This window comes from Colobus angolensis, unplaced genomic scaffold, assembly GCF_000951035.1.
Source record: "Colobus angolensis palliatus isolate OR3802 unplaced genomic scaffold, Cang.pa_1.0 Scaffold245, whole genome shotgun sequence".
NCBI lineage: Eukaryota > Metazoa > Chordata > Mammalia > Primates > Cercopithecidae > Colobus > Colobus angolensis.
In genome coordinates this window covers 1,918,383-1,936,139 of record NW_012115655.1, presented here as the reverse complement: position 1 = coordinate 1,936,139, position 17,757 = coordinate 1,918,383, and the positions used below count along the sequence as shown (strand labels likewise).

The window sequence follows — 17,757 nt, the reverse complement described above, 5'->3', positions numbered from 1 at the left end:
AAAAAAAAAAAAAAAACTCCTGTGCATCAAAGGACACAATCAACAGAGTGAAAAGGCAAAAATATATCATGGAATGGAAGCAAATATTTGCAAATCATCTATCTGGTAAGGGGTTACTATCCAGAATATATGAATAACTCCTGTGACCCAGCAACAACAAAAACCAAACCACCTAATTAAAAAATGGGCAAAGAGGCCGGGCACAGTGGCTCATGCCTGTAATCCCAGCACTTTGGGAGGCCGGGGCTGGTGAATCACGAGGTCAGGAGATCGAGACCATCCTGGCTAACACAGTGAAACCCTGTCTCCAATAAAAATACAAAAAATTAGCTGGGCATGGTGGCAGGCGCCTGTAGTCCCAACTACTCGGGAGGCTGAGGCAGGACAATGGCGTGAACCCGGGAGGTGGAGCTTGCAGTGAGCTGAGATTATACCACTGCACTCCAGCCTGGACAACAGAGCAAGACTCCATCTCAAAAAAAAAAGGGCAAAGACATTTTCTGAACGTCTTTGAATAGACATTTCTCCAAAGAAGATAAACACATGGCCACCAACCACATGAAGGGATCCTTAACATCATTAATGATTAGAGAAACACAGATAAAAACCACAAGATACCATGTCACAACCATTAGAATAACTACCATAAATTAAAATATAAACAAATTAACAAATGCTGGTGAAGACATGGAGAAACTGGAATACGTGTGCACTGCTGGTGGGAATGTAAAATGGTGCAGCCGCCACGAAAAATATAGCAGTAGTTCCTCTAAAAATAGAATGACCATAGGATCCAGCCAATTCCATTTCTGGGCATATACCCAAAAGAATTGAAAGCAAGGATTTGAATAGATACCTGTACACCTACGTTCATAGTAGCACTATTAACAACAGCCAAAAGATAGAAGCAACCCAAATGTCCGTCAACAGATGAATAGATAAACAAAATGTGGTCTATACATACAATGCAATATCATGCAGCCTAAAACAAGAATAGGGTCTGGGCACAATGGCTCATGCCTATAATCCCCACATTTTCGGGAGCCAAGGCAGGAGGATGGCTTGAGCCCAGGAGTTCAAGACAAGCCTGGACAACACAGTGAGACCCGGTCTCTACAAAAAATAAACGAGTAAGTAAATAAATTAGCTGGTCATGGTGGCACACGCCTGTAGTCCCAGCTACCTGACAGGTTAAAGGACAGATTACTTGAGCCCAGGAGTTCAAAGCTGCAGTGAGCCATGAATGCACTCCAGGCTGGGTGACAGAGCATAAATAAATAAATAAATATAAATTTTTAAAAAGGAAGGAAATTCTGACACGTGCTACAACAGGGATGAAATCTGAGGACATTATGCAAAGTGAAATAAGGCAATCCCAAACAGACACATACAATATGATTGGCCGGGCGCGGTGGCTCAAGCCTGTAATCCCAGCACTTTGGGAGGCCGAGACGGGCGGATCACGAGGTTAGGAGATCGAGACCATCCTGGCTAACACGGTGAAACCCCGTCTCTACTAAAAATACAAAAAACTAGCCGGGCGAGGTGGTGGGCGCCTGTAGTCCAAGCTACTCCGGAGGCTGAGGCAGGAGAATGGCGTAAACCCGGGAGGCGGAGCTTGCAGTGAGCTGAGATCCGGCCACTGCACTCCAGCCCAGGCGACAGAGCAAGACTTCGTCTCAAAAAAAAAAAAAACCAGTATGATTCCACTTATATGAGGTACCCTAGAGTAGTCAGATTCACAGAGACAGAAAGCAGAGCAGCAGTTGCCAGTGCTGGGGGGTGGGAGCAGTGGGTAGTCATCATTTAATGGGTACAGAGTTTCAGCTCTGCAAGATGAAAACAATTCTAAAGATGGACTATGGTCACGGCTGCACAATAATGTGAATGCCCTTAATGCCACCAGACCGTACACTGAAAAATGGGTAAGACAGTAAATTTTGTTGTCACGTGTTTTTTAACCAAAATTTTTAAAAAATATATGAACCAAGACTGGGTGCAGTGGCTCATGCCTGTAATCCCAGTGCTTTGGGATGCTGAGGTGGGAGGATTGCTTGAAGCCAGGAATTCGTCTTAGACCAGCCTACGAACATAGTAAGACAGTCTCTCTATAAAAAAATATAAAAATTAGCTGGGCTTGGTAGTGCAGGTGTACAGTCCTAGCTACTTGGGAGGCTGAGGTGGGAGAATGACTGGAGTCTAGGAATTCAAGGATGCAGTTAGCCATGATGTTACTGTACTCCAGTGGAGACCCTGTCTCAACTAAAAAAAAGAGAAGAGAAAAAGAAAAGGAAAAAAGAGGAGAGGGGAGGGGAGGGGAGGAGAAGGGAGGGGAGGGGAGGGGAGAGGAGACAAGACAGGGAAGAGGAAGAGGAAGAGGAAAGAAAGAAAAGAAAAGAAAAGGAGAAAGCTTGGTGCGGTGGCTCACGCCTATAATCCCAGCACTTTGGGAGGCCGAGGTGGGTGGATCACCTGAGGTCAGGCAGTTCGAGGGCAGTCAGCAGATCGAGAGCAGCCTGACCAACACAGTGAAACCGTCTATACTATGAAACCAAAAATTAGCTGGGCGTGGTGGTGGGCGCCTGTAGTCCCAGCTACTCGGGAGGCTGAGGCAGGAGAATAGCTTGAACCCGGAAGGCGGAGGTTGCAGTGAGCCGAGATCGTGCCACTGCACTCCAGCCTGGGCAACAGAGCATCACTCCCTCTCAAAAAACAAAAAAATAGGAGGGGAAGGGGAGGGGAGGAGAAGGGGAAGGGGGAGGGGAGGAGAAGGGGAAGGGAAAAGGGAAGGGAAGAGGAGGGGAGGGTTTGCTGCACCCCCACCCAAATCTCATCTCAAATTGTAATCTCCATGTGTTGGAGGAAGGGCCTGGTGGGAGGTGATCGAATCATGAGGCATATTTCCCCATTGCTGTTCTCATGATAGTGAGTTCTCATGAGATCTGATGGTTGAAGTGTGTGGCACATCCCCCTTCACGCTCTCTCTCTTGCTGCCATGAGGTGTTTGCTTCCCCTTTGCCCTTCCACCATGATTGTTAAGTTTCCTGAAGCCCCCTAGCCACATGTTTCCTGGTAAGCCTGTGGAACTATGAGTCTATTAAACCTTTTTTCTTCATAGATTACCCAGTCTTCGGTAGTTATTTATAACAGTGTGAGAATGGACTAACACAGAAAGACAAACTTAAAAAAAAAAAAAAAAAAAAACGAACACTAATCTTTTCCCTAATTAAAAATGAAGATCAGCCAGAAGCAGTGGCACACACCTATAATCTCAGCACTTTGGGAAGCCAAGGCAGGCAGATCACCAGAGGTCAGGAGTTCGAGACCAGCCTGGCCAACATGGTGAAACCCCGTCTCTACTAAAAAATACAAAAAATTAGCCGGGCGAGGTGGTGGGCGCCTGTAGTCCCAGCTACTCAAGAGGCTGAGGTAGGAGAATCACTTGATCCTGGGAGGCAGAGGTTGCAGTGAGCCGAGATCATGCCACTGTACTCCAGCCTGGGTGACAGAGCGAAGACACCGTCTCAAAACAAACAAACAAACAAATGAACAAACAAAAATGAAGCTCAACTTTCATCTACTCATTCCCAGATAATACTGTAGGGAAAAAAACCTACCGTCTCTGCTCCAAGAGTCTGCAAGCCAGTATAAGTTCTATCCAGCTGTGGAAAGACAAAAGGGAGAGTGTTAAATTTCACTGCACTTACTTACATATTATCAAAGGATACAATCTTACCTACAGCTCTTTTGCAAGTCTTCACACCATAGGATCAACTCTTTCATAATGTAAAATATAAATTCACCACTTCAATAAAAAAATTGAGTAAAAAAAATCAATAAAAACCTCAGACATATAGTTACTATATTTCTAATATAAATTACACATTTTTAAAAACCTCTTCTAAGGACAATGTAAAAATGGAGGAAGTTTTACACAAAAAGATGTTTACTGCAGCATTATCTATAACCAAACTAAAAACAATATAAAAATCCAGAATAAAGGAATGTGTAAGTAAACCATGGACCATCAATCTCTGAAATATCATGCAGCCACACAGATGAGGTTTACAAAGACTGTGTACAGATATTTTAAACGACAGGCTATACATGTTTTAAATGCATACATTCTTGGACACAATTATATACTCGGAGTATATTTACTAAGCACTTAAAAAAAGAGAATGAAAATATAGGCAGTAGAGGCAATGCTAATGACTTCAAATATACTGGCATCATGATTTGCTTTTCGAGAGAGGAATATAAACTGAGGGAATGTTAATAACATAAACAAGAGTTTACAATTAACACAGAAAAAGGTTAAGTTCTTATTTGTAAATTTATATTCCACCACTAAAAAAAGAACTTGTGATAACAATATAAACATACAACAAGATTAATACAGAAAAGTATTAAATTGGGTAGAAAAAAAAGAGAGGAAAAAAATGAAGCCAGGGTAGGTTAGTAAATACAAGGTTTTAAAGGCTTATGAGAGGTAGGTATCACATCTGGTTGAGTTTCTTAGCAGCCAACATGAGAAGACAACTCAGTCAGTTATGAGATTTAGAGTTCACAAGACAAAAAGCAATACAGGGTGGATTAACAGTGGTTCCATGGAAGAAGTCTGGAGTTTTAATATTTAAACCTTAGCCTATGGTATGACTGCTAAAAAAATAAAAGGCAATTTTAGGTTACAACCATTTTCATAGTCTCCACAGCACACAGTCTCTCTGTAATCTGCACAGGTTTATGTTTCGTTGTTGGGACCAAATTTTAAGAGGGACATTGGATAGGACAGAACTATTATCAATATAAGAAGAGGAATTGTAAAACAAAGCATACAAGAAATGTAACAGGAACAGGCTTTGCCTGGAGTAGAAATGATTTCAGGAGATACGAAGGCTATCATCAAACATTTTTAGGGTTCTTATAAAACAAAGCCTTATTCTATATTATTTCAAAAATCAACAGCCTGAGGCCAGGCTCTGTGGCTCACTTCTGTAGTCCCAGAACTTTGGGAGACTGAGGCGGGCTGATTGTTTGAGTCCAAGAGTTTAATACCAGCCTGGACAACATGGTGAAAGCCTGTCTCTACAAAAAATACAAAAATTAGCCAGGCGTGGTGGCAGGTTCCCGTAGTCTCAGCTACTCAGGAGACTGAGGCAGGAGGATCTCTTGAGCCCAGGAGGTTGAGGCTGCAATGAGCCATGATCACACCACTGAATACCAGCCTGGGTGAAAAAGGGAGATCTACAAAAAACAAACAAACAAAAACAAAACAAAAAAAAACAGCCTGGGCAACAAGGTAAGACCTCATCTCAACAAAAAATAATTAAACAATTAGCCAGGCATAGTGACGCACGCCTGTGGTCCCAACTACTCAGAAGGCTGATGTGGGAGGATCGGTTGAGTCCAGGAAGTTGAGATTGCGGCGAACCGTGTTTGCACCACCACACTCCAGCATGGGTGACAAAGCGAGATCCTGTCTCAAAAAAACAAACAAACAAACAAACAACAACAAAAAAAAACAGAAAAAAGAAACACTAAGACAAAAGGACAAAAAATGTGGTCAATGTTTTACTAAATGGATGAACGTGTTGGCTTGGGAAGTGCTGTGCTCTAGGGTGATGGGTAAGGAGGAGAGTAAATGACTACCTGTCAGAAATGCAGGACATAATAATTTCACACATTCTAGGAACTTTAAATTTTATGTAACTCTAACATTTAGAGTATTTAATATTTAATGTAGTATTTACAGAATCAAATACACATTATTATTTACTGAGAATTTCAGAATACAAAGATCACTTCAGGCTTTAACAGCCAGGAAAAGCTACATAGGAACTTGAAGAATGCAAAGAATTCAGACAAGCATCTGAGGAGGGGAAGAGCATTAAAAAAGACCCAAGGAAAGACGGCCCAAGGCATTTCTATGATAGGAATAGACTGCCAAGGCTAGAGCAGAATGTTCATCAGGGGATTTGTGCGAGACAATCTAGGGAAAGTAAATCGAGTCAAAATGAGCCCTGAGAGCAGGCAGGGGCATTCACACTTGAAACAGGAATTCAATCAAGTTTTCCGAAAGGGATAGCAGAAAGGTTCTGCGGTTTTAAGCAGATGGATCAGATACTGTTGTGTAGGATGCCCTATGAAGGAAAGAGATGGATTTTTAAAAGCCTATCAGGAGACAGCAGAATAATAGCCTAGGAATAGTGGGCAGGGGCCAGGGAGCGGTGGCTCACGCCTGTAATCCCAGCACTTTGGGAGGCAGAGGCAGATGGATGACTGGAGGCCAAGAGTTTGACCAGCCTGGCCAACATGGTGAAACCCTGTCTCTACTAAAAACACAAAAATTAGCTGGGTGTGGTGGTGTGCACCTGTAGTCCCAGCTACTTAGGAGGCTGAGGCAGGAGAATCACTTAAGCCCAGAAGGTAGAGGTTGCAGTGAGCCAAAATTGCGCCACTGCACTCCAGCCTGGGTGACAGAGTGAGACTGTCTCAAAACAAAAAACAAACAAACAAAAAAGAATAGTCGGAAGGGAGGAGGACGGAATGTAAAAGAGATTATGAAGAAACAATAATAGTCTGCAACTGAACAAATATTTAGAAGAGGGAAGAATCAAAGATGGCTCCAAGAGTTAATTAAAAAATGACAGGAAAAATAATACTACAGTACAAATAAGGATTACACGGCTACAACACAGGTGTTTAGGGTCTCAAGGTCAACACACAGCAAAACAATAAAATGATGTTTTCCAGAAAACTGGTAAGAAACATTTTACTGTCATTTTAAAACACTGTCTCAAATAATCTTTCACCAAGAGCTCTAAGTGATATGTACAATACAAGATGTGAGAAGTACGTGAAGAATTCCTTTTGTTTAGAGACTAGGTCTGAGCTCAGTGCAACATAAGGTAGTATGTGCTGTGTTAAAAATAAGATTAAAAGAAAGTAAAACTGGACAGGCGCAGTGGCTCATGCCTGTAATCCCAGCACTTTGGGAGGCTGAGGTGAGTGCATCTACTGAGGTCAGGAGTTTGAGACCAGCCTAGCCAATATGATGAAACCCCATCTCTACTAAAAATAAAATTTAAAAAATCAGCCGTGCGTGGTGGCGGGTGCCTGTAATCTCAGCTAATTGGGAGGCTGAGGCAGAAGAATCACTTGAACCTGGGAGGCGGAGGTTGCAGTGAGCTGAGATTGCACCACTGCCTTCTAGCCTGGGCAACAGACCGAGATTCCATTTCAAAAAAAAAAAAAAAAAAGAAAGCAAACTATTTTAAGACCTTCCTCTAAGTAACAAAACAGTACTCTACCCCTTAATAAAATGGCTGTGTGCCCTTTCACTTGGTTTCAGTGCTTCTCTGAGGTCATAAGGCAACCTGGTCTTATGATAATATTTGGAAAAGAACTTCAGCCTCAAGTTAAGCAGTCCCACCTATCACCGACGGAAGGGAAATTTCAGCATGCCTTAAGGTTGAAAGAGGTGAAAGTGTAGAAGAAAGGGAATGAAAAAGGAATTCCACAGATATACTTAGCTTTGGTTAGCCCAGTTTTGGGAGCCATTAGTGCGAAGAATGTGATAAACCACAAAGTAAGGGTGCTTTGGAGATGTACAGTATTAGGATTATGTCACATGTAGAGAAAATGTACGTGAAATTATAATACTATAAAAAGGGTCTAAGGGAACACTAAGAAATGGTCTTTACACTATAAAAATTAAATATAGGCCAGGCAAGGTGGTTCACGCCTCTAATGCCAGCACTTTGGGAGGCTGAGGAGGGCAGATTGTTTTAGCCCAGGAGTTTGAGACCAGGCTGGGCAACACAGTGAAAAAAACTCCATCTCCACAAAAAATAAAAAAATTAACTGGGTGTAGTGGCATGCGCTTGTGGTCCCAGCTACCTGGGAGGCTGAGATAAGAGGACCACCTGAGCCTGGGAGGTCAAGGATGCAGTGCCCCGTGATCATGCCATTGCACTCTAGTCTGTGCAACAGTGAGACTCTGTCTTAAAAAAATAAAAAATAAACGTTTATTTATATAAAATTGCAAAAATATTTGAGAAAACAAACCAAAAACAGGGCATGAGAAATAGACCACAATGTCATTATTTTAGTTACTCCAACATTTTGGTGTATTTCTTTTGGTTTTTTTTTCTACCTTTCAAAGATCGTGGTTGATTTCATGTACATACAGTTTTATACAAACATACCTCAGAGATCATTGCAGATTCAATTCTAGACTACTGCAATAAAGTGAATACTGCAATAAAGCAAGTCACAATGAATTTGTTTCCCAGTGCTTATAAAAGTTATGTTTCTGCTATGCTGTAGTCTATTAAGTATGTAATAGCATTATGTCTAACAAAATAATGTCCATACCTTAATTTAAAAATACTTTATTGCTAAAAAGTGCTAATGATCACCTTGAGCCTTTAGTGAATTATAATCTTTTTGTTGGTGGAGGGTCTTGCCTTGATGTTGATGGCTGTTTGCTGAAGGTTTGGGTGGCTATGGCAATTTCTTAAAACAAGACAACAATGAAGTTTGCTACCTCAACTGACTCTTCCTTTTCTGAAAGATTTCTCCGTAGCATGCAATGCTGTTCCACAAGTTCTTTCAAAACTGGAGTCAATCTTCTCAAACCCTGCAGCTGCTTTATCAAGTAAGTTTATGCAATATTCTAAATCCTCTGTCAATTTCAACAGTGTTCACAGTATTATCACCAGGAGTGGATTCCATCTCAAGAAGCCACTTACTCTGCTTATCCATAAGAAGCAAATCCTCATGCATTAAAGCTTAATCACAAAATTGCAGCAATTCAGTCACATCTTCAGGCTCTACTTCTAATTCTTGTACTCTTGCTATTTCCACCATATATCTGCAGCTAATTCCTCCGCTGAAGTCTTGAACTTAAGTCATCCACTAGGGTTGGAATCAATTTCTTCCAAACTCCTGTTAATGTTGCTACTAGGACCTCCTCTCGTGAATCACAAATGTTCTCAATGGCATCTAGAATGGTTAGTCCTTTCCAGAAGGCTTTCAACTTACTTTGACCAAATCCATCTGAGAAATCACTATCTATGGCATCTATAGCCTTACAAAATTTCTTCCTTTTTCTTTTCCTTTTTTTATTTTTTATTTTTTTTTTGAGATGGGGCTTGCTCTCTCACCCAAGCTGGAGGGCAGTGGCTTGATCATGGCTCACAGCAGCCTCAACCTTCTGGGACCATGAAGCTGATCCTCCTCCTACCTCAGCCTTCCAAGTAGCTGGGTCTACAGGCATGCACCACCATGTCCGGCTAATTTTTTTTTTTTTTTTGGAGAGACAAGGTCTTATTATGTTGCCCAGGCTGGTCTCAAACTCCTGGGCTCACACAATCCTTCCTCCTTGGCCTCCCAATGGGCTGGCATCATAGGCATGAGCCACCATGCCTGGCCACAAAATACATTTCTTAAAACAGTATAAGACTTGAATGTTGAAATTACTCCTTGATCTCATGGGTGCAGAATGGATATTGTGTTAGCAGGCACCAATACAACATGAACCTCCTTGTACATCTCCATCAGAGCTTTTATTCTTTTTTTTTTTTGAGATGGACTCTCGCTCTGTCACCAGGCTAGAGTGCAGTGGCGTGATCTCGGCTCACAGCAACCTTCGCCCCCTGGGTTCAAGTGATTCTCCTGCCTCAGCACCTCCCAAGTAGCTGGGACTACAGGTGTGACCCACCACGCCTAGCTACTTTTTGTATTTTTAGTAGAGACGGGGTTTCACCATGTTGGCCAGGCTGGTCTTGAACTCCTGGCCTCAAGTGATCCACCCGCCTCAGCCTCCCAAAGTGCTGGGATTACAGATGTGAGCCACCATGCCTGGCCTTCATCAGAGCTCTTAAGGGACCAGGTGAATTATCAATGAGCAATATTTTGAAAGGAATCCTTTTCTCTGAGCAGTTGGTCTCAACAGTGGGCTTAAAATTTTCAGTAAACCATGCTATAAACAGATGTGTTGTCACCCAGGCTTTTCTGTTACATTTATAAAGCACAGGCATAGTACATTTAGCATCATTATTAAGGGCCCTAGGATTTACTGGATGGTAAATATGCACTAGTTTCAATTTAAAGTTACCAGTTGTGGCCAAACGCAGTGGCTCATGCCTGTAATCCTAGCACTTTGGGAGGCTGAGACGGGTGGATCACTTGAGTTCAGGAGTTTAAGACCAGCCAGGATAACACGGTGAAACCCTATTTCTACCCTGAGGTGCCAGGAGGCAAAGGTTGCAGTGAGCCGAGATCATGCCACTATACTCCAGCGTGGGTGACAGAGCAAGACTCTGTCTCAAAAAAAAATAAAAATAAAAATAAATAAAGTCACCAGTTGCATTATCTCCTAACAAGAGAGTCAATCCTATGCTCTGAAACCAGGTATTGACTTCTCTCTAGCTATGAAAGTCCTAGATTGCATCTTCTTCCAACAGAAGCCTATTTTATCTGCAGTGAAAATCTGTTGTTTAGTGTAGCCACCTTCATCAATGATCTTAGCTGGATCTTCTGGATAACTTGCTGCAGCCTCTCCATCAGCACTTGCTGCTTCACCTTGCGCTTGTATGTTATGGAGATGGTATCTTTCCTTAAACCTCATGAACCAACATCTGCTAGCCTCAAACTTTGCCTCTGAAGCTTCCTTACCCTTCTCAGACTTCACAGAATTGAAGAGTCAGAGCCTTGCCCGAGATTAGGCTTTGGCTTAAGGGAATGTTATGGCTTGTATGATCTTCTACACAGATCACTGAGACTCTCTCCAAATCAGCAAGAAGGCCGTTTTGCTTTCTTATCATTTGTGTGTTCACTGGAGTAGTACTTTTAATTTCCTTTAAGAACTTTTCCTTTGCATTCACAACTTGGCTGTCTGGCACAGAGGCCTTGCTTTTAGCCTATCCTGGCTTTCTTTTTTTTTTTTTCTTGCTCTGTCGCCCAGGCTGGAGTGCAGTGGCCAGATCTCAGCTCACTGCAAGCTCCGCCTCCCGGGTTCACGCCATTCTTCTGCCTCAGCCTCCCGAGTAGCTGGGACTACAGGCGCCCGCCACCTCGCCCGGCTAGTTTTTTTTTAATTTTTTAGTAGAGACGGGGTTTCACCGTGTTAGCCAGGATGGTCTCGATCTCCTGACCTCGTGATCTGCCCATCTCGGCTCCCCAAAGTGCTGGGATTACAGGCTTGTGCCACCGCGCCCGGCCTATCCTGGCTTTCAACATGCTTTTTTCACTAAGCTTAATCCTTTCTAGCTTTTAATTTAAAGTGAGAGATGTGTGACTCTTCCTTCTACTTCAACACTTGGAAGCCATTATAAGGTTATTAATTAGCCTAATTTCAATATTGTTGTTCTCAGAGAATAGGAAGGCCCCAAAAGAGGGAATGAGATGGGGAATGACTGGTTGCTGGAGCATTCAGAATCCACATAACACTGATCAATTATGTTCATCCTCCTATATGAGCATGGTTTGTCGTGCCCCAAAATAGCAGTAACATCGACCACAGGATCATCAAAACAGATTTAATAATAAAAAAGTTTGAAATATTTCAGGAATTACCAAAATGTGACAGAAAGACACAAATGAGCATATGATGTTGGAAAAATGGTGCTCACAGAGTTGTCTGATACGGGGTTGCCACAAATCTTCCATTTTTTACAAATAGAATATATACTGAGCACAATAAGCAAAGTGCAATGAAACAAAGTATGCCTGTACTCTGCGTTTCATTTCCTATAAGGGCAGTTCTCCCTGTGGATAGACAACACTTCATAAGATATAATTTACAATGGCTGCACCATAAACCACATGGCCACATTCATCATTAAAGGATTTCTTATAATACAAAAGTATTACAATCTTGTATAGTACTTTATCATTTCCAAGACATGTTCACTTCTGTCTTTACAAACATTATTATTTGCCCCACTTCATAGAAAAGTAAACAGATTTAAAAAAGATTTCAGTAACTTAGCCCCCAGAAACACACTGATGTTGAGGTCTGATCAAATATTCATGCATTCTGATTATCTGACCACTTTGTTCATCTTTTTAAAGGATATACATTGTCCTATAGAGTGATTCTCTCTCTGAGGGTTGCATCAGAGGACAAAGTTGTGTTGTAGCAGTAAGCATAACACACTCAGAAATACTATCTCCTCCTCCCCCCACTATTCTTAGTCACTTCTTGCAGAAGACCTAACACTCCCACTTTGAATACAGTTGACCCTTGAACATGGGTTTGAACTGCACAGATCCGCTTACATATGGATTTTCTTCCACCTCTGCCACCCGAGGCAGCACGACCAATCCCTCCTCTTTCCCAGCCTACTCAATGTGAAGATGGCGAGGATAAAGACCTCGAAGATGATCCACTGCCACTTAATGAATAGTAAATATACTTTCTATTCCTTTTGATTTTCTTAATAACAGTTCTTTTCTCCAGCTTACTTTATTGTAAGAATATAGTCCATAATACATATATAACATACAAAATATGTGTTGACTATTTACACTATTAGGAAGGTTTGCCGTCAACAGTAGGCTATTAATAGTTAAGTTTTGGGGGAGTCTAAAGTTGTATATGAACTTTTGATTGCGAGGGGGCCCTTAACCCCCATGTTGTTCAAGGATCAACTGTAGCTGGTACAAAGAGACTTCAAAACTAGGGAGCGATGTTTTGTTACAATACCTTCAGATTATGTATGATATCTATCCGCTTGTTCTGGCTGTCCTTAAAGTGAACTTGAACTCTGACGGGAAACTCACCCCAGCCTCTTCTGGTCAGGTGAAAAGGAGGCTCTCTATGGAAAAGCAGATATTAACACGTTCATGCATGTTCACTCTCTCATCCTACACAGGAAAAGTTTTCTGATAATGGATAAATCAGAAATTCACTGTCTTCTGAGAACCATTTAGTTTTCCTTATTTAAAACTAAATCAATACGCTGAATTTGGCTAAAATGCTAAATTATAAAAGAAAAAAATTCAACTCAAACCTCTATTAAACTTTCAATTACTGAATGCTAAGAGAGTAAACTTAGACTATATAATCCAATGTCATTTTCACACACGAGGGAACTAAGGTGATCTGATGAATGTCACTAGAGGGCCAGGATCCTTAATTGGCATCTGACAGATACAGGCCATGAGATATACGTTCCCTACCCTAAACCCTTGTATTTATTCCTCCACTGAGGCAGAAACAAAATGAATCATGAATGTGCTCAACTGAAAGTGACAATTTATTTGAAACTCTCTGCTAAGAAGACTTAAAGAAAGATCGTACGTTCACAATATGACCTTCCCTGAATAGTGACTACAACTGATTTTAGTGGGCAGAGAGGAATGTGTGTGCATGCTAACTGGACTGGAGAATTCTCAGCACAATGTAATTTGTGAAAGAAAAAAAGGGGGGAGTGGGAATTGATGGAAAAGAAGAGCAAATTGTTATTAACTGGTGATGGGCACAAGAAGGTTCATTATACTCTTTACTTCTGTATATGTTTGAAATTTTCCATAATAAAGAAATTTAGAAATTTAATTGAGATATCATTAAGTACTCAAAACAATATGGTTTAAGTCCATAGGGAAGAGAGAGAATGCTTTTAAAATGAAAATATTCATTGTGAATCCTGGCTTAGAATTAGTAATGAGAGAAGATATCAAAATTACAAGGAGGCTGGGCACGGTGGCTCATGCCTGTAATCACAGCACTTTGAGAGGCCACGACAATGGTTTGAACCCGGGGGCAGAGGCGGAGACGGCAGTGAGCTGAGATCACACCACCGCACTCCAGCCTGAGAGACAGAGCGAGACTCCATCTCAAAAAGAAAAGGACAAGGAGAAAGAAACTCAACAGATGGTGTTTTTGGAAAACTGAATTGAGTGAGTGCAGAGTTCAAGAACACAACCTGAGAGGAGTGTTAACAGATGTGATTTAACGAGCCCAGAGCCAGGAGCTAACAACGGAGCCCGGGACAGGAAAAATCCCTGTGTATAAGGGGAGCCTAGAAAGCAGGGAAATTAATAAATACCTTACAAGCCAAAGAGAAAAGAAAGCAAACTAGTATGGCCTAGATGGAAGAAACCAGGTGCACAGGAGCTAAGAGAAGCCGCTGCGATGTTGGTATACATTCCTGCTTGGGGTCAAACGAGAAGGTAGACTTGAGACAGTCTGAAATGGGACCCACAGCCAGAGACAGAGGGGAGCCTAGAGGCATGGTGTACTTGAGTCAATTAACAGAAATTCTACTGATGTGAACTTTGGTTCTTTAAATTCCAGTAAAGCTAAATGTTAAGTCTAAACTCATTTGCAATATGCCTCAATCACACTGAATGCTGAACTTCTCTCAATGAATATGCTAAATTAGGTGTGCTTCTCAATTTATATACATGGCCTAACCTTTAGTGAACAGGCAGGAAAGACTGCTGCTAGAGAAGACAGCACAAAGCCAGGAAAAACGAACAATGCTCTTTAACAGGAAATTCCTCCATAACCATATTTTTAGAAGCAAAAAAAGAACCTAAGACCTATAACAACACTATTTATGGAAATGGTATACTTCAAAATATGTTACTTCACCAATAAAGGACTGCCTCCCCTGAACAAACTTCAGTATTTCTAGATTCCTCATAGAAGGTGAAATAAATCAATGACACCAAGAGGGAGAAACCGTAAGATTATGGAGATTAAACAAAAATGGCTTTATTAGAAACACAGAATGGAGTACAGCTCCTTGCTCGACTAATTTATTCAAATGGCCAGTCTTTTTTAGCGTCACTCCGAGTGACCCTGAACTCACTACTTCATGAGATCCTCTGTTACATTTCTGAACAGCTCTATTATAAAATGGCTTCTTCTACCTCCTGCATGTTAATTCCAGATATGCCATCTGGAATCACAAAGAGTAAATCCTTCCTCCACATGAAAGCCCTTTAAAAGAACCAAAGCATTCCCTCAAGTTTTTTCAGAATGAACATCTCTGCTCCCCACAACAAGAGTGGCAACAAACACTGCTTTCCTACGTTTCACTTTTGCTATGACCCAATCAGTGTTCTAAGCCCTTTAGCACTATTAACTTACCTAATCTTTATAACCACACTATGAAATATCCCCTCTGAGACACAGTGAGGCTGAATAATTAACTTGCCAAGGTCACACAGCAAATAAGCAGTAGAACCAGAATTCAAACTCAAGCAATAGGCTCCAGGGCCATGCTTTAGCCACTGTGTGCTAGTCTACATCCCCAAGGTGACAGACCTCACTTCCCAGACCACTCTCCCTAGTATGCACAATAATATGACTGGATATTGCCCGACTGTGCAGGGCATGGAATGCCTACATCACTTCTTCTGGGTACTTACTCCTCTAATGTAGCTACTCAAAAATTTCAAATTACAGATGTAGCTCACAGTATATTTCTATCGGACAGTGCTGCTCTAGAGAGTTCCTACATTCGAGTGAAATAAAACTGATAGGAAGGTTTGGAAGAGGCTCACTAGGATTCCTTTGGGGAGCTGGCCCGCTCCAGTTTCACACACACCAAGGGCAGGAACACTCCACGTGGTTTCCCAAAGGCAGAGTCCTGTGCTCTTCACAATCCCTGTATCAAACCCTGAGCCTAGCACATATCTAGTGACTATCTTGTACCTAAAAAAAAGCAAAGTTTATAGTCGCAGCTTTTAGGAACTTGGCTAAGGTTGTCCTGACAACTGAACAAATGTGGAAAAAAGTGCTTCAATAAGAGCAGAATCCACCCATCTCTTTGTCAGGTAATGTGCTGTGATGAAGAGAGTCAGGATGTGTAAGAAAAACATTTGTGCTTTGATCCAGAAGTAAGATTAACCCCAAGTTTCAAGGCAGCTGCAAAAATCCTCCCTTATTGGTTAAATTACTTTAGATACCTAACACAACAAACATCTTCAGAGTCCTGCAAAGAACATAAGAGTTATAAGTAAACCTAGGACATATGTTAACAGTCCTAACCTACTTTATATTGGTTACACCATATCTGGAGTTTTAGGTTCAGTTCTAAAAAGGTTATTTTAAAAGGAATATAGATAAACTGGAGTATGCCAAAGAATATAACCTGAATGGCAAAGGAACACAAAGTCACACAAGTGACAACTGATACAAATATGGATGAGACCCACTAATTGCTTTCAAATATCTAAACAACCATACAAGGAAAAGGGATTATGATGATTCTGAGTGGTACACAAAGCATATGAAAAGCTTACTGTTTAGAAGTTAGAGGAAGTTAGATTTCTGCTCAATATAATTAAAAACTTCCAAACGAAACCAGCTACCTCCAAATGGAATGGCCCATTTCATGAATTCAATAATTCACTCAGTATCAAACATAAAATGAGGCTGGGTACATGGCTCACACCTGTAATCCCAGCACTCTGGGAAGCCAAGGCAGGAGGACTGCTTGAGGCCTGGAGTTCGAGACCAGCCTGGGTAAAAAAAATTAGCTGGACATAGGTGGCACACACCTACAGCCCTAGCTACTCAGGAGGCTGAAATGGGAGGATAGTTTGAGCCCAGGAGGTCGAGGCTGCAGCAAGCTATAATCATGGCACTGTTCTCCCACCTGGATAATAGAGCAAGACTCTGTCTCTAAAAAAATAAACGAAATTGGCTGGGCACAGTGGCTCACGCCTGTAATCCTAGCACTTTGGGAGGCTGAGCCGGGTGGATCACGAGGTCAGGAGATCGAGACCATCCTGGCTAATACAGTGAAACCCCATCTCTACTAAAAATACAAAAACATTAGCTGGGCTTGGTGGCAGGCGCCTGTAGTCCCAGCTACTCAGGAGGCTGAGGCAGGGGAATGGCGTGAACCTGGGAGGCAGAGCTTGCAGTGAGCCAAGATTGAACCACTGCACTCCAGCCTGGGAAACAGAGCAAGACTCTGTCTCAAAAAAATAAAAAATTTTAAAAAATTAAAAATTTTAAAAAACACAAAATGAGCATTTACTACATGCTAGGAACTATGCATGGGGATATTTATTTATTTATTTTTTATTTATTTTGAGACAGAGTCTTGCTCTGTCAACTAGGCTGCAGTACAGTGGCATGATCTTGGCTCACTGCAACCTCTGCCTCCCAGGTTCAAGCAACTCTCCTGCCTCAGCCTCTTGAGTAGCTGGGACTACAGGCACACGCCACCAGGCCTGGCTAATTTTTTTTTTGTATTTTTAGTACAGACAAGGTTTCACCATGTTGTCAAGGCTGGTCTCAAACTCCTGACCTCGTGATCCACCTGCCTCAGCCTCCCAAAGTGCTGGGATTACAGGCATGAGACACCGTGCTCGGCCCACCCTGGAGATATTAAGACAAGATAAGGTCCTAAACATCGAGAAGTTCTAAATCTGGTGAGACATACATGTAAATGAGCAAGTGTAGTAATAGACTTACATACATTATCTGCTATTAAACACAGAGCTACGGTCAATCACAGCATATGATTTCTCCAGGAGTTTTAAAAACCAGAAGCACATAAGCAATAATCTCTTTTAAAATACCATTTACAAATCCTACTATTGTTGTTAATGAAGTTTGACTTGCTATGGGAAAAGGTATGTTGTAAAGGTGTGTGCTGCCAGGCTGTGAACAGCTAACTGCTCAGGCGTGGCACAGCAGACACTGTCAGAGTGGCAGAGATCAGGCTGAAAATAAGACAGGCAATTTTGATGACGTCAAACCTCATACACATAATGAAACAA

General features: G+C 41.7%; 1 protein-coding gene across 1 annotated transcript in view; it reads right to left on the bottom strand.

Moving 5' to 3' along the window:
* Window positions 1–17,757, bottom strand: part of YEATS2 (YEATS domain containing 2) — a 95,962-nt gene that overhangs the window by 61,431 nt on the left and 16,774 nt on the right. The window contains exons 7-8 of the mRNA XM_011945805.1: window positions 12,716–12,827; window positions 3,618–3,662 (exon numbers count right to left, since the gene is read on the bottom strand). Of these exons, the coding sequence (XP_011801195.1) occupies window positions 3,618–3,662; window positions 12,716–12,827 (157 nt within the window). The remainder of the gene's footprint in view (window positions 1–3,617; window positions 3,663–12,715; window positions 12,828–17,757) is intronic.